The sequence below is a fragment of the Sebastes umbrosus genome, chromosome 2, assembly GCF_015220745.1.
Source record: "Sebastes umbrosus isolate fSebUmb1 chromosome 2, fSebUmb1.pri, whole genome shotgun sequence".
Taxonomy (NCBI): Eukaryota; Metazoa; Chordata; class Actinopteri; order Perciformes; family Sebastidae; genus Sebastes; species Sebastes umbrosus.
The window spans coordinates 4,544,503-4,567,943 of NC_051270.1; the positions used below are offsets into that span (position 1 = coordinate 4,544,503).

At 41.8% G+C, this 23,441-nt stretch overlaps 1 protein-coding gene across 2 annotated transcripts in view; it reads right to left on the reverse strand.

Annotated features, from left to right (window-relative positions):
- The window catches only part of LOC119504222 (CD81 protein-like), a 31,838-nt gene extending 9,518 nt beyond the window's left edge, over positions 1–22,320 (reverse strand). The window contains exons 1-2 of one of the 2 annotated variants that reach the window (XM_037796256.1): positions 22,085–22,320; positions 9,542–9,656 (exon numbers count right to left, since the gene is read on the reverse strand). In XM_037796256.1, the coding sequence (XP_037652184.1) occupies positions 9,542–9,656; positions 22,085–22,150 (181 nt within the window). In that variant the 5' untranslated portion in view covers positions 22,151–22,320. Of the gene's footprint in view, positions 1–9,541; positions 9,657–21,874; positions 21,997–22,084 lie in introns of those variants that run through there. The other variant, XM_037796258.1, reaches the window with a different exon arrangement.
- Positions 22,321–23,441: the final 1,121 nt, after the last annotated feature.

A 23,441-nucleotide genomic window follows, 5' to 3' on the forward strand; every position in this document is an offset into this window, starting at 1 on the left:
CGCCTTTCCTATTCAGGGTCGTGGGACGGGAGGGGGGGGGGTGCTTGAGCCAATCCCAGCTGACATTGGGCGAAGGTACACCCTGGACAGGTGACTATCACAGGGCTGGCACTGAGATAGAGACACCTACGGGCAATTTAGAGTCAACAATTAACCTGCATGTTTTTGGACTGTGGGAGGAAGCCGCAGAACCCAGAGAAAACCCACGCTAACACGGGGGGAACATGCAAACTCCAATGAAAATTCAGCAAGCATAATTTCAAAGAAATATGTGTTATTTCTGATCTGGTTCCGTATTAACTGCATTGGGAAACCGGTGAGAAAAAAGATCGCTTTAATCCACAGAAAATCCCTTCTGTCTTGTTGTTCCTTAAAAGACCTGAAAAGAAAAAAGATCTGCTGCTTTTGCAAGTTTTCGTCCTATAAATATACATGATTGCTCAACACTTTCCTGTGTTGTAGACTGTTAAATGTGTTTTTCCATACAGTAGTTTAGTTTCCATTCACGGCAGTAAACATGAAAAAAAAACCTGTGTGCAGGCAGAGATGTGTTTTGAGTGAGGTCATTTATTACATCTGGTTTTAACGGCGTGGTAACACTGTTAGACACATCTGAGAAGTCAACTGCTAATTAATTGGTGGTGTGTTCATGTGCAGATAAAAAGGCTCAGGAAGGTCAGATATTAGCATTAGTTGATGATTAGTGTTGCTTTCACAAGTAAATGTCAAATGATTTGAGTAAAAAATTTATTATTATGAAATGGTATCTCCCCATTCTTATTTTCATATTAAAAGAGTTCATCCATCCATTATCTGTAACCCGCTTATCAGTGGGGGGCTGGAGCCGATCCCTAAAGCTGAGCATACACTGTACGATTTTAGCCCGTTTCTGGCCCGAATTTCCACCATTCCCCTCCCCATGCTCTATTATGTCTCATAAGTTTTTTTTTTGGGTTGATACCATTTGTTACACAGATTTGGTGCTAAATTTAACCATTTTTTTCCCACTCGAGAATTGATAAAAATCAATAATCCCTCCGGGAGACCCGTGGGTACCCATAGAACCCATTTTCATTCACATATCTGGAGGTCAGAGGTCAAGGGACCCCTTTGAAAATGAACATGACAGTTTTTTCTCACTAAAATTTAGCCCAACTTTGGAGCGTTAATCAGCCTCCTTCCCGACATGGTAGAATGACACGCTTGGTACCAATGGATTCCTTAGGTTTTCTAGTTTCATATGATCTCTGTTTGTATGTCTTCACTCTATTCCCAAAACTGAACCTACTAGAGCCTCTGAAAGACAGTAAAGTCAGCGGATCTCAAGGGGGTTAAAAAAAACAATTTCACTTATTTCATTTTGACTTTTTAATTGAATTAATATTGAGCCTTTGGGACTCCATAAATAACACAATCCCCACCTCCATTTTATCCTAAAAACTGACTCATTTTTCAGCACACACATATTGATGTCAGTGAGCACCAGGGCCTATTGTGCTTATTGTACTGGTATCAGGGAGTGTAGCTCTCCGTGTTCAGCCCCAGCATCATTACTCCTGCTTGTCAGCTTGGACATAATTCGATTCTGGACCACTAACTGGTCCCGTACCACACAGGCCCCATCCCCCACCTCTCTTCTACCCACAGAGCCACATACACCCACACACACACACACGCACACAGACCAAGGCTAATTTGTAAATCGATATCTTGGAAGCTGACCAAGTGCTCCCTCCATCTCTTATATTGTGGCTCTCCAGGCTGACACAGTCGTTCCCTCCGTTGCCGTTGGGCCCTCTCAATCTCTCCCCTCTCTCTCGCCACCGCCCCATCTGTCCTTTCTATTTAATGCATCTGCTCATTCAAAATTATGCTCTCAATAATTCCATTTACTTAAATGTCTTTTCCTGTCTGCCTTGATTTAATTTTCTCCTGGATCCTCTTTCCATTATGCTCTCTATCTGCTTCCATTCACCAGGCCTTCTGCCTTCTGCCTCGTATACGGTCTGAAGAGGAGCTGACGGATTACTTGACTCTCAACGTTGCAGCATTACCACGAGGTGTGTCAAGATTGTCTCACATTTCAAGGCTACAAATAAAAAACGACCACATGATGTGCTAACAAGTAATAATAAGTAGTAATAAGAAAGCAATACCAAAACAAGTGCATAAATCATACTATGCTGTAAACACGATGTCATACAGTTTGAAAATAGTCCATTATTCCCACCTTTCTAAAACTAGACTGGCAAGAATATATCCTAATATTGCCCCCACTTGTGAGACATACAGGGCATGGATGTATAAAGAGAACTGGATACAGTGTTGGAGGCGGGGCCCCGTTCATTCCTATGACAGTATCTCAATGGTGTATGATGCCAAAATGGCTCAACTTCTGACTGGAAAAGTACCTGGATCATCCAGCGATCTTCTGCATCAATTGGGCCCATGGAGCAGGCGCAGTATAGCGTCCGCTCGGTCACATGACTCAGTCACAGGGTTGCTAACTCCGCCTCTCATTCTCACTAACTCTCATTCACATGAATGGAGGAAGGGAAATAACTCTGGATTCAGCTATTAGTGGATTTTACAACTTTTAGGACCTAATGATTTAAATAAGGGCTATTCAAGTGTTGATTCACCTCAAAAAAATTATCCGCTGAGTTACAGATGTCTCTTTCCTAATGTAAGTCTATGGGAAAAAGTCTTTTTGGGTCCCATGGCATCACGTGACGGACATGGAAGTCGTAGTACCGTCGTTTGGCCACTATGAAAACTGGCATCAACGACCGGCCTGGGGGCTTGGTGCGGGGCGGCTCCAGCGACTCTGTTTCATATGTTCTCATAATGAGAATTTCAACTAATACACTAATACTTAACAAAGAATGGTTCTAAAATCTTGATCAACCATACCTTTAAATACCAATAAAAAAAGAAAAAAGAAATTGCTACCAAACTTTACATTTCTAAAATCTAGTATTAGTTTTTGAACTTATATTGCTCCTCAAGGTACAGTATGCTTCAACCAAAGTGCTTTTCGGACTGTCGAAAACAGCATAACTTCTTCCATCTATGTTCCTGAAATTCAGCCTATTGTGTTTGTTCATCCGCTCACTGCTGCAAATAACATATAGTCCAGGTGGAGTTTCCCTTAAGATGATGAAGCTATATAACAACGCACCTCCAAATATTTTATCCAGATGTGTTTAGTTGCTTAGGTGAAGTCATCCGACTATTGTTTAATATACAATGAAAGCCTTCCTTTCTGCTGCTTCCCTGTTATATTTTGGTAGTTTATTATTAATACTGCGATCCAGCCATGCGAGGACATCAGAAATTCTGACTTCAGATTGGTATGAATGCAGCGGAAAAGACCTCATGGAGGACACTGAAAGACTTCTCAACCTTCAGACAGCGTGTCAACACTGCAGACTAAACTGTAAACGCTGCACAGAATGACTTTGTTTTATTCAGTATAAAATGAAGAAGATGTAATCTGTTGTTCAAGTTCTGTTTTTTCATTTTGCCACTATATTTGGTTACAACTATATTCAGTTCAATGACGGATGTCTTGAACTCGTTGTCCATGACTGTTTCAGTCCTCCAAGAGTTTGATAAACAGATTTGATGGACGTCATAAAGTCCTACTTAAACAAAAAAAAGCCGCCCCTTACTTTGAAAGAATTATGTGTGTAATTGGTGGATTTTTGTTAAATCAATGGATTCTCCCTTTGAGTTACATGTTGGTGTTGTATGTTCACAGTACTCATTAAGTGAAAAAGTGTTGTGATGATTGGTTTTCTTCTCTTAAAGTCTATTAAATCCAAAACAAAAGCCCAGCTACTTGTGAACAAGGGACACTCCCCTGACTCTGAATCTCTATTTATGTACAGTGGTACTGTAAACCACTGGATATGTGTAAAATCCCTTTAGCTCTGGTACAGCCGTGGGACTTCCCGACAAATGCTAGCGTAGTGTGACATTTTTGGTTTCGTGTTAACCCTTCTGGGAATCACCTTATTTTTTGCCAGTGACAGCAAATGTCTCAGCAAAGTCAATGAGGTTGCTGTTGAATAGGAAAGTCAAGTAGTTGAAGTAATAACTTCCTGTAGCTCCGCTTGCCTTGGTCATTTACTGTACAGTGTGTGAAAGATGACTCCATGAAAGTGACTGCCAGAGATCTAGAACAGTTTCTATTTTGATCTGCTGGGATTTCCCACTTTCTGTTTAAACATTAAAGGGGACATATCATGAAAAACTCACTATTTCAGTGCTTGTTCTCGTCCATTTGGGTATCTGGAGTTCCTACAAACCCACAAACCGTGAAATCAGACAACCCAGTCAGTTTTTTGTGGGCTGTCTAGATCAGAAAACATGTGATTCAACAAGCCATTCAGATCTGGCTCCCCTTCCTATGTCACATACAGGCTCATTAGAATATATCACCGACACTGAGATCTACCTTTGGAAAGGCATAGAGTTTAGACGCAAAGAGACAAAACTCTGGTGTTTTTTGACAACAGCCGCTGCCGCCATTTTGGACTGAAAACTGCTTATTATATTCATAATATTTTATTGTTCAACACAGGCCATTTCAGTAGAATATGACAATAGAATAGAAATAATTTTGTTTTACTTTTGTACGGCACTTTTTAGGCGGACGTTTTACTGGCGTACGTTAGCCACTTTCAGTCCAAAATGGCTCTGTTGCTGGGCGCAATGGAACGAACAATTGACTTTCACTTCTTGGCAATATACGTTCTTTGGCAAAGGTGCACCATTTCTTGGTTTTTTCAGGCAGAGGGTGAATACAGGTATATTCAGACAGACAGTATGTGTTTTTTAAACATTAAAACATGTAAACATGTTCTAGTAGAAACCCTAAATATAAGTATGAACCTGGAAATGAGCCTGATATGTCCCCTTTAACAGTTACCACCATTACGTGGTAACGAAAGAATGTGGTCTCGTCTGAAAGGTGACAAATCACACCCAGTTTGCACGGAGTGCTTTAAAACTTTCAGTTTAAAGCACTCCGTACAGTGCACCACTAGAGACTGCAGCTCTACTGTAAAACCCATAATCTAATTAAATGACATTCATTGATCTTCTATCATGAACTCAATGTTTTAATTCAATTGAAATTGAAATTTGTAGGAAACACAGTTCCAATCACAAGCTCTAGTCTTGTGACTTATCTAAATTAAGAAATTAAATTACTTTATTTGTTGAATGCATTGAAAGATCAGCACACTAGTACAACTAAGGCCAAAGTTAAACCAAGACATAAATACACACAAATAAAACAACTAAAGGACAAAATTCAAACTAACCTAATTTGTTCTAATTAATTTGAACTCAACCCCCGTAGCCTAATCTGAAATATGTGGTAAAACGTTCCATTTGCTGTCTGACTTCAGTGGCAAGATAACTGTACGGGAGTCGGACACAGCCTCACTTTTATTCACCATTTTTCTATCGGTGATGTTAACTTAAAAAAAAAATGTCCACACATTTGCTCTCAGATGGTTTGGTGTCATCATTATCTGTTCAGCACGTCATTGACACATAACTGAGTCTGTACTCTGATAAGAAAAGGAACTGACCCTTCAACCCCCTTTGCTACTGAGAAAACTGATGTAGCTGGAAAATGATACATCTTAACAGGAACTGAGACATCATGTTTGAGGAACATTACATTCTTTCAAACTTCACTTCTCTTTCAGCTGATCATTCAGCTGTAGTTCCGTTCATTTCTGCTAAATTGGGATATAGAGAACAGAATAAAGTAACAAGGCAAAAGTGAGCATGACTCACATCCCCCCACTCGCTGCTTGACCCCTACTAAAGTAGGGCAAAAGGTTTCGCCCTTTTGGAACTAATGGAATTAGTTAATTAACTAAAGGGCACCCTGGACTTCTATCCCCCAAAAGGCACATTTAAACCACACTGTCAACCATCATACCAAATTTGAAGTTCCTAAGTTAAAAAGTTTCCGAGTTCTACTCCGGAAACTAAATTGAAGTCGAATAAAATCAAATAATTTTTTGGCCAAAATTTAAAAAATGTTGGGCACCCTGGACTTCTAACCCCCAAAAAGGCACAACTAGACCACACTGTCAACCAACATACCAAATTTGAAGGTCTTAAGTTAAATATTTTCCCAGTTCTGCTCCGGAAACGAAAGTGTGACACACAAACGGACAGACGGACGGACGGAAGGACGGAAGGACACACGGAGCGCTATATAACCTCAACTACTTTGTCGCGGGGGTATAAAAAGCGTTCTGTCTATTGTTACAGTCCAATGTGTGACCGTCCTGTGTATTTGTCTGTTTAACTATGGTGTAGTATTTCATTCATTTTGTCAATTAAAGCTGGCCGAGACGTTACTTGCTTCTCTGGAAGGATTCCCGCCTGAGGCACGACTCCGAATCGTCCCACCTGTGTTTGCGCCCAGTCTTCCCCGACTTCGACTGGCCCCACCCCACTTTCTTTCCTTCGGTGAGAACCACCAATCAGCAGCCTGCATGATTCGCCGCCTCACCTGATAAAAACCTGTTTGTGAATGTGTCGGGGGGGGCAGCTGTGATTTAAACTGGTAGTACGCCTCTGTGTCTCTCTGTTAGTTGGAGTAACTTTGATGATGTGTCTGTGTAAAGGTTAACTTGTGTATGAGGCACTCGTTCAATTCTGGGATCTGGGCTGTAGGTAAGTAGGAGGTTTATAGCTGGGTTAGGGAGCGTGTTTTGTCTTGTTTGTTTTATGGTTTGGCGCCACCAATAGCCCTTCCTTTGTTCCACGCCTCTTAACTTCTTTATGTTTTTGTACTTTGGTGCAGCAGAAGCTCACAGTTTTGTAATTTTGTGTTAAAACCGTGCGCTAAACAATAAATGGCAGTGTTTGCCTGACCACATCGACAGTCTTGTTGCTTCCCTTATCCCTAGACATCTACAGGGTTGTAGCACTTTTAACGGACAAACTCCCTGTATGTTTAATTCTGTAGAAAGGCGAGAGGCGTCCCGCCGTTGGGTCATTGTGTCTGTGAGCGGGTAGGGTGAGAGAAAGGAGAGAAGCAGATGTAGGACTCCATATTGAAACGTTCCTGGCAGCAGGGGATGAAGACAGGAGGGGAGGGGGGAAAAAGGGCAGACAGAGATAGAGGGAGGGAGGGAAGAACGAAAGGAAAAATAAGGAGAAGTGAGACAGCGCGACTGGAACACTAACCACAACCAGATGCGCTAGTAGGGGGAGCGACAGTGGAAAGAAACCAGGCGGAGAGAAGGAGAGAAAAACTTTCACAGAGGAGGGAGGAAGAGGGTGGGGTCGGTCAGGAGGAGGAGGATGAGGAGAATGAGGAGGAGGAGGAGGAGGAGGAGGAGGAGGAGGAGAAGAAGGGAGGGCCAGTGAGGAATTTTTTCCTATACCGACGAGGCTTTTTCTCGGGAATGAGAGGGAGGCTTTATGTAATAGGTCGGATGCAATCATTGAGGCTGTTCTAGAGAAAGTCCCTACGTAGTTCCTCTCTGAGGCTTTTTTCATTCAACAACCACAGCTATGCAGAGAACGGAGAAAACAATGATCCAAACACACCCTCCGTTGTTTTTTACTGTAGCTGTATTCTAGATGGAGATACAGTAGGAGACATTTATTGTATAATTATACCCTTTCACTACTCTTCTTCCTCACGAGGCAGATGACTCAGGTTGTTCACGCAGGCGGTAGAGACCGACTGATGCAATGTGGGTTTGCAGAGTTGGAGAGGTGACAGGGGCTAACTTAATGTGGGCGAGTGAGCTTTTAACCGAGTCATATGATGAGCTTTGTGTCCTCTGTTAGTCCTGGTCACAAGTCGCTTGTGATCTGGGCGAGGCGGGGCCGCCCCTCCTCATCATAACACGTTTCACACCAGTATAATATTCTCACGTCTAAGTTACTCAGGGTCTGCTTTGTACGTACTGTACTGTATGTGTGAGGGCATGAAACGATGATTTACTGGACACTGTTTCATATGTAAAAGAGCTACACTCCAGCTTTCATTTATTTATAATGAATATCACATTCATCTTAATCATAGGGCCCTGAAGGAGATCCACCTATTCTGGCAATTAATAATTAATGTAGACCAATCATTACACAATATCACTTCACTGTTAGTCACTGCAACACATCAAAGAAATGTTTGTGATAATGTATTCGATAACATTAAAAGGCTGCCAATACTGGTTTCATGATACGGCTGTACTGTTTCCTTCTGGTATCACTGTGTTTCATTAAGGAAGCTTCCATTGAGCAGTATAGTGAAAGTTAACCTGATTGACACAAGTTAATGGTCTCTTAAGGCGCGTTCACACCAGCCTGGTTTAGTCTGGTTGAACCCGAACCCAGGAGCGTTTACCCCCTTGGTGCGGTTCGTTTGGGTCGGTGTGATCGCAGGACTCAAACTCAAACCAATCACAGGAAGCGTACCATTTATGTGTCATTTCATTGGTTAAAAAAATATTTGCTTTTCCTGTTTTGGTGATTGGTGAACTAGTAGTCCATCTGCGCATTAGCTACTACTGAATTTGATAAATTTACTGTTCATCAGACAAAAGGAGACAATAGATAGCTAGCTAGCGTATCCCGTGGTCCTCCTCTTCACTTCCCGTATCTAGGTGACTAGTTTGCCGGTGGGAGAGTGGTGGGCATCTCCCTTGTCTCCTAGCAGCAGGGAGTGACGGACGGACGGTTTAGTCCCACCGGCCCGCTATTCGGCTCATTTTCTGTAACCAGCGTAGCATGAAACTATACTTTATGACAAAAAATCTAATGACTTTTCCACCACATGACTTTTGTTCACAATTTCTGGACTTTTTGAGTTTGCCTTTGTGAACGTAAACCAGACCAGTTGGAAAATAGAAACAGTATATCATCCTCGCATTGGTTCGATTCAGGAACCGGACCTTTAGGTGTGAACCTGCCAGATTCAGGTCATGCTGATCAAATAAGCTGCCAGGATATATCAAATGTAAACTTTTAACTTGAAATTTAGGCCAATGTTACATCCTGTGGTCTGAACTACCTAATATGGGTGTGTACTGTATTTTGTGCTATTTTGAGCATAGCCCCAAATGTGTTACCTTATCAGTAAGATAGAATTACATAGACATATGTAGTATGTACAATATGAGTTGTTGTTTTTTTAATAACAGACTGGCTTTCCTTTTAACCCATAAAGGAGTCTTTCCACAGCCTGAGCAACATGAGTCTAATGAGAGTACTTAAAAGAGTAAATAACAAATGAGAGCATTTTCGTTTGAATAACGCCACCGAGTAACATTCAACAGGGCCTGGTTATTGGACAAAGGGCAGTACCGTCGTGTGGAAATAATGAAAATGAGCTGAAATACCAGAAACACATTTTCCGAGCGTGATCCAGTTTATGAACTAGGTTGAGCTGAGTGTGGCAACAGATGCTTGAGGAAGAGATTTTCCATGAGACAAAAGACAGTGTGAAAACAGAGACAGATAGTAGAGATGCTACGGGTGAGATACGTACTGATGTAGAAGGTGCTGGGGGCGGGGTTTCCATCGAATTCAAGCTCCAGCAGGTTGCTGGTCTTGGGGTCGTGTCTTAACCACAGGGCCACGCCCAGGATCACACCTCCTGCAAGCTGCAACAGACAACACAACACATCCTTCAGTTCACTACATCGCACTACATTGTGCTGCTTACATTTTTTTCATCAGTTTTTAATGTTTTTCTCATTTTCACATATATTGGGCATACTGAGTGACATGGAAATAAAGGTCCTGAGCCAGATCTACACTCACGTGTGTCACAGTGATGTTAGTTTTATGATGCGTGTCAGAACAACACTGTGCCTGCAGGACAATATAAGCTGCCAGTGTTTTATATTTGCATTTTTTTCTAACACTACAGATAAAGCTGGTGCCCGTTACTGCAAAGACAGCCTTCGCCTTAATGACAACAACTTTCATTGAAGGAAAAGATTGACATTTTAGGAAAAGTTCATTCACTTTCTTGCTGAAAGTTAGATGAGATTGATACTTGATGCCACTCTCTTGTCTGTATGCTAAACATGGAGCTACCGTCAGCAGCTGGTTAACTCAGCACTTTACACTACATGTCAGCATTCACACATTCACACACACATTCATACACTGATGGCAGCGGGAGCAATTTGGGGTTAAGAATCTTGCTAAAGGACACATCGACATGTGACCGGAGGAGCCGGGGATCGAACCGACGACCATCTGATTGGTGGTTGATCTGCTCTACCTCTGAGCCACAGCCACCCTTCTTTTATTTTACTTTTTTATTTTACAAAAGCTTGGATCAAGGGCTGACTTTCAATAGATCGCAGTGAGGGAGCTGCTCTGCTACGTACGAAACCCTGACCCAGAATCAGGTCGTCTGCGAGTGATTTAGCACCATCATCCGGCTGCACCCTAGCCCTGTCACGAACGGCTCTACTCACCGACCAAAGCCGGATATCCGGGGCCAATCGAAGATCGCTATGGTATCATTACATCTAGGCGGGTTTCTGACTTAGAGGCGTTCAGTCATAATCCCACAGATGGTAGCTTCGCACCATTGGCTCTTCAACCAAGCACATACACCAAATGTCTGAACCTGCGGTTTCTCTCGTACTGAACAGGATTACTATTCAGTAACGTAAAACGAACCTGTCTCACGACGGTCTAAAGACTGGAAACAGCTAGCCAGTATCTGCAAAAAGGAAACAAAATATGCCTACTTAAATTGTCAAACTGTTCCTTTAAGTTATATAAGTGTTATATAGTAAGGATATTTTGAGTGTATATTTGAGGCAAGTAGCTAACATCTGTCGTGACTCAGAGCTCCAGACTAACTTTTCCACTGGTAGCACTGGTGCTACCAACTTTCTCAGTGTGTCGCACCAGCACATGATTTGGTCGCACCCTTATTTTCCTTCTTCACTGGCTCGGTTGGTCTCCCCCCGCCTGCAGTTTCATCATCAGTGGCGTCTGAGTCAAAACCTCTCGTTGTCTCTCCCCACCAGCCTCCTCCTCTCTCTCCCCATTCTGTGCCAAATACCATCTTTTGGGCTCCAGAGCTTTGATATTAATCAACAGCAAACATTCAAAACTTCGGCCGGTGGTGGGGTTGGTATCAACCTGCAGCGCTCTCTCAGTGCTCCTCCTCTACAGAGAGATCACCGCCACCGCTATCTGCGCTCAGCGTCTCTTCTCCTCATACATCTGTGTACGTGACGCACCTCAAAATCACGTTTGCGAGCCGTCTCCCCCTTAACAGCTGCGTTTTGAGGCTGATGTCTTCGCACATGCAGTCCCCAGGGCTTCAGCTCAGCCCTTTCGACCCGAGCATGTTGTGTGTGTGTGTGTGTGGATTTGAAGATACTGTCTGTGCTGCTGTGTTTGCAACGTAAAACCATCATGCAGGACATGTGAGTAAATTTGACCAGCAAATAATCAGATATAGCTGATGAGACTGATCGATCGGTGCATCTCTAATTCATGCACTTGCACTTCCATGTAAAATTTTAACTCGCATACTCACAAAATGGTCACATATGCGACCATTTCGGTTGCAGTCTGGAGCCCCGGCGAGACCCTTTGTTCAATTTGTTTTCATACTTCCTCTTCTGACCCAGGAAATTCCTGGGGGAAGCCCTGCAATTACTGCAATGTGTGACTTTGTTAGTGAAATGTATTGTTCTTCAGGGTGGTTTACATTGACACAAGCCTTCCTGAGCCCTTTTGTTTGGCCCCTGGACAAATAAATCCTAAATATAACCAGAGTTAACATATACCTCAGCAGGCACACAGGAACAAGCATCACCCACACACGGCCGCAAAAGTAAAATAAACCACAGACGGACGCAGCAGACTGCTCCACACACGGGGTTGGATGTCTTATAAATCTCATACTTCAAAACACACATTCAAAAAAGAGAATATCTAAATTAAACTAGCAAACACTAGTTTCTGTGAACCAAAACGGGCTCAGCCTCCCCCAGACTCCCTCCCCATCCTCCTCTTCCTCCTCCTCCTCCTCTTCTTAGTGAGGTCCATTCCAGAGCTAAGGTCAGCTGCTGCCCAGCAACCAGATCAACACCATAACTGGCAAGAGTGAAGACATTCAACACACACAGACACACACAGACACACACACACACACACACACACACGTACACACAGAATGACTCACTACTTCAAGTGAACTCCCCCCTCCTTACCACCAGTGTGTTACCACTGACTCGTCACTGACATGCATGAAGGTTTAACCAGATTTAAACAGATGTCTGAGAGGCTTTAATATACAGCATTGATATAAATGATGAGTAGAGGGAGAACCCAGACAGAACATAGTGAAATCCATGATTTTTTATGCTTTGCCTGAGATGTGACCGAGCCTGGAGAAGCACAGCTACGACTACCGTTAATTGAGGTCAGAAACAGTCCTGGTCCCAGGTTAGCTACAGCCCAAAGGACACGTAAAGGGTTAAAGCACATCTACCAATCGGTGGTTTCTAAGTGAAAGTAATAAACTAGTTAATCACAAATCCATAAGACGGCCTTTGAGCTAGCTATAAATCTGGTATCTGGGATGTTTGAGTCAGAGGGACTGGCAGCTTTTGGAAAAGGATCAACCCCAGATCTTTAACTGTTTCAGACCAGTTTTAGAGAATCACTGAAATTCGGCAGGAGAAGTTAGGAGACTCAAGGCTCGCATTTCAACAGAGTAGTCAAAAAGCCTGAACTGAACTTTCTTCATCGACGTCTGGTTACAGCTTCTCAAAAGTGAATAGTTGTGGGGGGTTTTTAAGTCCTCTAGGATAGGAGACTGAACACCATTGGGGTTTTTAAGTGTTGGTCAGACAAAACAAGCAATTTAAACTATGGCTGTCAAAGTAAATGTGTTAATAGTGTTAGCGCAAATTTGTTTTAACGCCACTAATTTCTTTAATACATAGAGAGGAGATACTGGTATCATATGAAACTAGAAAAACCTAAGGAATCCATTGGTACCAAACATGTCATACTAGCTTGTTGTGAAGGAGGTTAAATAACGCTCCGAACTTATGCTAAATTTTGGCGAGGAAAAACTGGCATGGTCATTTTCAAAGGGGTCCCTTGACCTCTGACCTCAAGATATGTGAATGAAAATGGGTTCTATGGGTACCCACGAGTCTCCCCTTTACAGACATGCCCACTTTATGATAATCACATGCAGTTTGGGGCAAGTCATGGTCAAATCAGCACACTGACACACTGACAGCTGTTGTTGCCTGTTGGGCTGCAGTTTGCCATGTTAAGGAATGATGCTATAAATGTTTCTGGACAATATCTCTCGTTGTTTTGTGTTGTTAATTGATTTCCAATAATAAATATATACATAAATTTGCATAAAGCAAGCATATTTGTCCACTCCCATGTTGATAAGAGTATTAAATACTTGACAAATCTCCCTTTAAAATACATTTTGAACAGATAAAACATGCAATTAATTTGTCAACTGGGCCTTAAGAAATTGTGAAAGACATTTTTTTTTACATTATAGAGACCAAAAGATTGATCAATTAATCAAGAGACTCTGATGATCTGAGGATGAAGTGATAATAAAAATAATCATAGTCGCAGTGAGTGTCATAATGAAGTATAATAGCAAGGTGCATTTTGTAATAAACATATTTCACAGCAGACATTTTGACATATCATGGCAGGAAAAGCACAGTTTAAACTTATGCCATCAATAATGTCTACATTCAGTTGAAATGCTTGAGTAATATAACAGAACCCTGGTATTGTGGCTTCATAGGACTTTTAAAAGAACTAGTAATGCTGTTAGTAAGTATTTCCAGCTAAAGCGAGTCATAATGTCTGAGGTGAAAAGGCCTTTTGTCAGAAAATCTAAACTGAGAGGCAAGAGGACATACACTCCATCTTGTCTTCGGTAGGTAATGGCATTAGGGTTAACATAGAATAACACAGCAGACTGGCTACCGACTCTATTTTCAGTGACTTTTCAGTATTTTTGGCCTCAGACGCCAAAGACATTATCCAACCATCTGCTGCTCATTCAGCCACTGCATTTGTTGTCACACATTCCACACCGAGAAAAACTGTCTAAACACATGGGCCGGCATCTTGTTAAATCATCATGTTTCCTACAGCCTGCCTGCTGTCACCAAAGAGAGGGCGGATACTGCTGACTGACAGTGTAGGCGTGTCAGGCTTATATTAAGCATGTTTAAAATGTGTTGTAACACAGGAAAAACAATCATAACAGCTGTGACTAAGTCTTTACACTTATGCCGACCTTACACCAAATGACTATTCAAGTGGTGTCACAGACATATTTCCATTTTCAGAATAAAATCCCCAGAGTTTTGCAAGAGTTGCGGCGCGCTCCCTTGATCTCGATCTTCTAGTGTGAGGTGGTCATAAACCTCAGTCCCACCTGTCTTAAGTCAGTTTTTTTCTCATCTTGACGTTCCGATAAAATCAAACAGGTTTAATATAATCGTAAGTTCGATGACGCGAACATTTCCCCAGTATGAACACTATTATAGTCCTTATTTAAATCATTAGGTCCTAAAAGTTGTAAAACGCACTAATAGCTGAATCCAGAGTTATTTCCCTTCCTAACAGACCGAGGCTGGAGCGAGGGCTGGGAGGTGGAGTTAGCAAGCCGTGACGCCAGCGTGACGGCTGTGACCCCGTGACCGAGCCATGTGACCGAGCGGACACTATACTGCGCCTGCTCAGTGGGCCCAATGGATGCGGAAGATCGTTGGAAGATCCGGGTACTTTTCCAGTCTTAAGGCGAGCCATTTCGGCTTCATGTGCCACTGAGCAACTTTCATAGGAATGAACGGGGCCCCGCCTCCAACGCTGTATCCAGTTCTCTTAATACACCCATGTTGTAAATAATAACCCTGCGAGATCCCCAGTCTTTGCAAAATATTACAGTCTGTGACAAAAAACTCTGTGACTTAAGACACACAGTCTTTAGATGTGAGAGGGTGTCAGACTTCAGTCTTTTAAAAGTCTTTTCAAAGTCTTCAAAGTAGGCGTTAATGACTCTCAACACAGAAGAGAAACTGTGAAATTGCTTCAAATATCATGAAGTGTGAGATCAGATCAGCACATGTTTCCCCTCCAGTGTCTATTTCTGCCTGTTGCCCGGAGTACAGGGGGTTGTAGAATGCTGGGCATGTTGGAGGATGGGGAGTAGGGGGTTGGGGTGTTGCCTGCAGTTCCCATAAGCCTCCTATACCACCACACTGAGGCTTCACCCCACCCCCAGTAGCCTCTTAACCCTCTCAGTGTCCCAGTGTGATTTATGGAAACAGGAGGTCTCCCTTATAAAGAGCCAGGCTCCGCGGCTGGCTGCTCAGTGACCGCACGTTGCAGTCAGAGTGTTTCATCAGATCGACTGGACTCGTCTGCTCTGACAGATCCTCTCACAGAGCTCTTTAGAGCAGCCAATAAAGCTAAAAGGGTTAAAGTGGGATATGTGTTAAAGAGGAAGAAGGAGCCAGAGGGATGCTGTAATGCATTAACAATCACATTAAAAGTCACTTTACCAACACTTCTTACCCAGGGCTCCAGAGTGCGACCATTTTGGTCAGCGACTAAGCATGTTCCTTGGTCACACTGGTGCGCCTGACATTTAGCAGGTCTGACTATGTGTGTGTATGTGTGAAACCACGCCCTGGACTCCTCCTCGAGCAACATTACAACCTTAAAACTAGGGCTGCACCATTATGGCCAAAATGATAATCACAATTATTTTTTATTTATAGAATAGGGACAAAATATTTCTATTGCAATTTCACATTTAAATAAACAGAGCGCTGCTTTCACTTCCATGTTGTGCTTCATTCCAACCGTCAAACACTCTAAATGCTATCCTTTTACTTTGTTAATGTCATCTATAGTGCTTATTTGCATAAAAACACACAATTCAAATGATTAGGAAATAAATGATTGTGTTTTTCTTTAAATATTTGCTGTGATTAAAAAAATGAGTAGTTCTAATTATATATTATAAGCTGCTTAGAGCTAGTGTTAGGAAACAAAGTGTTAGTGTTGTGAAAACATCTCATTCAAACAACTAGATTTATTCAAGTTTCTCACCACATTTTACAAGACTACATTGAACGCATCATGAGACTTTTCTATGAGCGGAGCATTTTGAACGTCACAATCGCAGTCGATCTCGTTCATTTAATTATGGAAAGCCAAAATCGTGATCGCGATTAATATTCGATTAATATTCGATTAATTGTGCAGCCCTACTTAAAACATTCCGGAAATTCAAAATGAAGAGAACTATTGATCGATTTTCCGTTAAGAAAAATGTTGCGGTGCCCGTTACACCTGTCCCAGCCGACGTCATGAACCTGATCAGAGACGCCAGATTCATTTCAGAAGTGGGGGTGAGGGCAAAAAGTGTGTGTGTGTGTGTGTGAGACACTGTAGGCTACATTTAATAACACAAGACAACTTAACCGCTAAATTCTTCTTCAGATCGCAAAACAGCTGCATATCTCTCTCTTTCTCTGTTACCCGACCACACACTAACTCCTCTTATAGGTAGACTGCATCTGCATTTGTCCCACCTGCGCACCCGAATAGGTAACAGTGGCCTTGCATGTTCACATTTGGCGAGGTTTAGGGTGAGAGATGCAGGTTGATTGGGCCTCCCCGCAATACTTTTGGCAATACCACCCGATTAACACAAATCACATCACTCTATTGATATTTAAACTCAGCTCTGCCTCAACAGGGAACAGATCGCCTAAAGGGCCTTTCACACAGAACGCAGCATAGATAAATAGGTGAATCGATTTTTTTTCCCACCCCTAATATCTAGAGGTAAGAGGTCAAGGGACCCCTTTGAAAATGGCCATGCCAGTTTTTCCGCGCCAAAATTTTGGAGCCTCCTCCGCAACAAGCTAGTGTGGCATGGGTGCAATGGTATTCTTGGGTTTTTCTAGTTTCATATGATGCCAGCATCTTCACTCCAGCTTTAAAAGTGAGCACGCTACATCCTCCGAAAGATCGAATAGCGGCCGAACTTTTAAGAGGTTAACTAAAAATCGATAGTGTTTTGGAATACGGTATCACAACGCTTTATATTGTGATACTCATTTGTATCAATATATTCTTACACCCCCAATGTGCGCTGAACCCAGCGGCGAGTACAGCACAAACCGCGTTCTGTGTGAAAGGCCCATTAGACATGTTTTCCTCTCAGTAGTAGGGAACACTGAACAGGGAAACTCGTCTCTAACGTAGCCATAAATGACAAATCAACAGCTTCACCCAGTTTACAGGTGACAGGAATCTGTCCACAACATTTGGTGTAGGAAATCCCTTTCCTCCCGGCTAGCTCATTATCAAGCATGAGCAAGACACCGCTGAGTGGTAACTGCTGACGCACGGCTACTTTAGCACGTTGTGACACAAAGGGCGAATGCAGATGCACCATTGGGGCTCGGAGGACACTCCTTTTAATAACCCATACTAGTATATTGGATTGACACAAGATCTCATTCGAAAAGTGTTATCTGTTAAGTGTTATCTAACATAAACTAGTGGTAAGCGCTTGAATTGATAACAATTGTCGCTGGAACTTTACATGCAGGTTCTGACACACTTTTTGCGATGAAAATTAAAGTCCAAAAAACGGTGCCTGTTTACGTGTCTTGTGCAGACACAGACGGGGCTGTGAAGCTGCTGCCAACTTATTGGCTGTTATCTATGTTAGATAGTGTTGAAACTGTGGCTTAATTATTAACTCTCTGGTCCCTGAACAGTTAGACTGAGGAAAAGTGCAGCAGTGGGAAATAAAGAGCCTATTGCAGCACTTCAGTTGACATTCATTATTGATACTCGCGATCGGAGGTGGACGGTCATCGGGAGTAAAAGCCTTTCTGTTGGGGTTCCTGGGCTCAAACTGTAGGCCAGGTGTCAATCTACTAACACCAAAATGAATGCTGTTTTCACAGCAATAAAAAATAGATAATAGAGAGAGAATTATGACCTGTTTATCTTCCAAATAAAAACCAGTATGCAAACTGTAATAAAGGAGTGGATGTTGACCTGCATGGGATTTATTATTTCACTTTTGTTTTTTACCGTGGTTTCGAATCGGTATCAAGAATCGTAGAATTTCACTGGTATTGGTATCGACTACTAAATTTCTGGTAAGGTGACATCCCTAGCGTAGGCCTATGGGATCTAACAAAACGCTTAAAATGTATTATTGCGGTGCCAACAGGCACGGTGAAATTGTTTTTTTCCACCGTTGCAACCAGTGTAAAAAGTTAGTCCGGAGCCCTGTATTTAAACATTATAAACATTGCAAATAATTAATTTTATAATGTAGTCTATAATGCTGAGTTTTATTTCTGAATACAATCTAAAGTTTGTTTGTAGTGATAAAAATTATAGAATTTTTTAAAAAAACAATGTAGTTTAAAAAAGATTTTTTTGTATCTAGAAAGGCCATGTAAAAGTGGAGACACTAAAAAATAATAATAATAATAGACAGGACAATTAAATGAGACATTTAACAAAAGCAAACAATGATGAATCAATAACTTGATGGATCTGTGAAGAAACAACTCGGATGCTATTACATTTGATACTGCTGAGAATAAAATGGAATCTGAGACAATGATTCGGTTTAATTGATTAGTCAATTGACAGAATCTGCAACAATTTTGCTAAGATTAATCGTTACATCAAGCAAAAAATGAAAATAAAATACTTTTCTGTGTTGTATATTATTGTGAGTTTAATACCTTTGGGTTCTGGACTGTTGGTCGGACAAAACAAGACCTTTGAAGACATGACTGTGGGCAAATGTTATGCATGTCTAACTGGACAACACCAGGACACAAATTTCTCGATTGCACCAGAGTACAGTGGGTTCAAATGTTGACTGCAACACTTTAAAACTCTCACCCCTATCTTGCTTATCTACTGAAGAAGCTACTTCTAAACTGAAACTAAACCTGTCTGCAACACGTCAGCCTGTACTGCACTTACACTACTAACATCCTCTAATGTGTCTAGAAGATTCTATCTGCAAAGAGGCTGTAACAGGCAGCGTGATCTGTTCCCAAGTGATGAAGATGAGTGGGCAACATGTGGAAAAGTGCACACTTAAAATGAATAGAAATGATCAACAAAGAGAGTGCAGTTGGCTCTTATAATCACCTTCTCTTAACCCATTATTTCTGCTTTCGATTTGTCTAACTGGGCGATATGGCCAAAATCTTCTATCCCGGTAAAGGTAATTTCATATATAAAAATAAAGCATGTTTTCTGGTAATTCAATATTCAAAGTCTATATGACATAATCACATGGTAAAGTCTATTTTGTATACTCTTGTGTGAATTAAATACTTGACAAATGGCCTAGCCTATGTCACGACGGAAACGATATAGAAAAATATATACGTATACGTCTTATCATCGACTATATATCGTCATATTGCCTTGCCCTACTGATACCCTCTCTTTTCCGCCATGAAATTCTTTGTCTTTTCATCATCTATTGCCTACCATACACTAAAAGACTGAAGTCTGACACCCTGTCACATCTAAAGACTCTGTGTCTGAAGTCACAGAGTTTTTAGTCTCAGACTATTATATTTTTCAAAAACTGGGGATCTTGGAGGGTCACTATTTACAAGACTGCAGCTACATTCCTTCTGAGATGATGTACCCTGGTGGAAATTTACAAGAAGAAAAATGTTGAGAGAGAAGTGGATAGAAAGCTAGCTAGGTAGCTAACCACTGTCCCGAATGGGGCTACTTGCAAGCTAACATTAGATACTGGAATGTTTGCTATAAACCTACGAGCCAACTGTATGTTTCAGCTAAGATTGCTAGCTTCAATCGTCAAAGAGGCGCTCTTGTTCACTCCACAACTCCACCAGTATCTCCATGTTTACTTTCTACCCCGTTTGCTGCTTCCTGTTTAGTTTGTTTCTGGAGAAAGCGCACCTATCGGTTGTTGACATTGTTTGCGTCGTTGAACTTACAATAATATTAAACTTGTTTGATTTTATTGGACCGGGAAGATGAGTCAAAGCGATTTTGGCATCGTGAGCCTCTGAGGAACTTTCATAGGAATGAATGGGGCCCCCGGCTCCAACGCTGTATCCAGTTCTCTTTATACATCCATGTGTTATAAACTGTTGTGAAGTGTTAGCCTTTAAGTGCTTTAATCTGTTACTCTTTCATTGTCTCAACAACAACAACAACAATCAAACAGGAAGCAGCAAAAGGGGTAGAAAGTAAACATTGAGTTACTTTCTACCCCTTTTGCTGCTTCCTGTTTGGTGCTAGAGAAAGCGCACCTATTGGTGGTTGACAATGTTTGCGTCATTGAACTTACGATAATAATAATAAACTTGTTTGATTTTATCGGACCATCAAGACGAGAAACAGACATTTTGGCATCATACGCCACTGAGCAACTTTCATAGGAATGAACGGGGCCCACCTCCAAAGCTGTATCCAGTTCTCTTAATACATCAATGTGTTATAAACTGTTGTGCAGTGTTTTGGCGTGTTAGCCTTTAAATGCTTTAATCTGTTACCCCAACTGGGATTCCTTCACCATATTTCATTGTCACAACAACACGCCCCCACCAACGCAGCTCCCTACACTGCTTTAACACTGGGATGTTTTTGGTTTCAAAACTGTCCCCTGACACGAGTTAAATCAACCAATCAGGATCCTAACACTCAAATATTTACCTTTACAAAGGTATAAGAAAATATATAGTGCCACTTTTTGATTTAGACCAGTAAAAGTAGCAGAGTAAATGTAGATCAGGCAAAAAAAAGGAGCTGCTTTGAGAAGCTCTTCCTTCCACAAGGAGAGCACAAACTAAACACCCACAAATGTTTCCATGATCCATCACCCAACACAGGGCCTTGACTCACCAAATGGAAACCACCATGAGTCTCCCCCCTCTCCACACTCACACACACACACATTGGGGTGGAGGATGTAATCCAAACAAAGCCATTCTCCAAACCCAAAGCGAGGCTAGAGTCTCCTCTAGCCAACCACTAGTGATGTGTTGGTCGGGAACGAGCCGACTCAAAGAGCCGGCTCCCGTCCGAGAGTTTTTTTCTTTTTCTTTCTTTACTTAATTCAAGGCAGAATGATAGGACGATCTTTTCCGCGCCACGGACACTCCATGCACTGACTGTGACTGAATGTTGTGTTAATGACGTCCCTGCGACCAATCAGGTGATGAAGGAGGAGAGAAAGAGAGAGAGGAGTGCGGTGCGCGAATAGCAGAAAAGATGAGTCGGAAACGAAGCAGCGTGTAAAATGATGGTATTAATTTAAGTGATATATATGCACACATACTAATCATTAAGGTCAAAACAGCCAAAGCTAAATATGGCTGAATTATAAAGGCAGAAGTGAAATAAAATGTATAGACGAGTTTGGGAGCCGAAAGAGCCGGCTCTTTCTTGGTGAGCTAAGCCAAATGATCCGGCTCACTAAAAAGAGCCGAAATTCCCATCAACATCCACAGCTTCACATCAGACCTACTAACTATAAGATTTAACCAGTTCATAATCAGTTTAAATGATATTTGAGCCTCTTTTGGTGAGTCAAAACGGTAGATCTATGAGTTTAACATCACAACAAACTAAAACTATCGAGTAAACGTGTCTTTTTAGGGGTTAAAGACGTTATATTTGCTCTGATTTAACCCCTGATTGTCCGACATGTTGTGTTTATGCTGTGTAAACTGTGATATTCGCCACCTCGTGATTGTGTGTTATTATAGTTACGTAAATTAACCGCACATGCCTTCATTCGGTCACCATCCCCTCTCTCCTGGTGGTTAAACAGCCCCGGTTATTCACGGTGTATAACGGTATAATTGTAGGCTACTAAAATCAGTGTAACGGTTCTTAACGGTCTAAACCAACCGCCGCTAACCGCACGAGGAGAGGGACACCAACCGCCGCTAACTGCACGAGGAGGGGAGAGGCGGGAAGAAGAAAACAAGCTGCTCACCCAGAAGATGAAGTTGAAGAAGAAGAGCAGGTACTTGATACATTTGGTGCAGCCTTCGACTCCCATGGTGGTCCGTTTAGTCGGTTATATGTATGTATGTGTTTATATCGTTAACGGGACAGCAGCAGCAGCAAGAGGCCAGGTGTCGTGAGGCGTGTTAACGGGACTGAGTCTCGACTGGGAATCCTGGCTCAGAGACGGAGGCAACACCCAACTCCTCCCTCCCTCACGGTCTGAACCCCCCCATTTTAATCCCAACGGTCCCAACAACACTGTACACTTCCGGTCACCGCCTTCAAAATAAAACACATTTATTCATAACATGCTTTGGGAGGGGTCTGCTTTGCTTCTGTAAATGGTTCTTCTTAGTCATAACATTTAGCCCTGCTAAAAATACCTGATACTAGATTTGTATGGAAGCCTCTTGCCGCCAACAGAGGTCCCATATTGTAAAAATCATAAAGCAGGTTGAAGTGCTATATTACGAAGGCGTATTAGGGCCACATTGAGGGGAATTTTTTTTTTTGAGAATAAAGTCATAATATTACGAGAATAAAGTCGTAATATTACGAGAATAAAGTCGTAACTTTACGAGAAAAAAGTCGTAAAATTACGAGAATAAAGTCATAATATTACGAGAATAAAGTCGTAATTTTACAAGAAAAAAAGTCTTAATATTATGAGATTAACGTCATTACTTTATGAAAAAAAAGGTCGTAAAATAACCAGAATAATGTCATAACTTTACGAGAAAAAAGTTGTAAAATTATGACTTTATTCTCGTAATTTTACGACTTCGTAATATTGAGAATAAAGTAATAGCTTTACGAGAAAAAAAAGTTGTAAAATTACAAGAATAAAGTCATAACTTTACGAGGCAACACCCCACTCCTCCCTCACGGTCTGAGCCCCCCCCATTATAATCCCAACGGTCCCAACAACACGGTACGCTTCCGGTCACCACCTTCAAAATAAAACACATTCACTAATAGATGCAAAGAGACCAAACTCCGGTGTTTTTTTTAGAACAGCTGCTGCTGCCATTTTGGACTGAAAACACTTCATACAATCATATTTATAATATTTTTATTGTTCAAAACAGGCCATTTTGGTTAAGACATTAACTACAACACCTGCAAGGTGGACGTTTCACTGGCGTCCGGTAGTCAGCAATTTTGGGGTTGCAAAAACGGCATGGTTTTGCTCCAAACTGCATGTGATTATCATAAAGTGGGCATGTCTATAAAGGGGAGACTCCACATAGAACCCATTTTCATCCAGATATCTTGAAGTCAGAGGTCAAAGGACCCCTGTGAAAATCAGCATGCCAGTTTTCCCTCGCCAAAATTTTGCATAA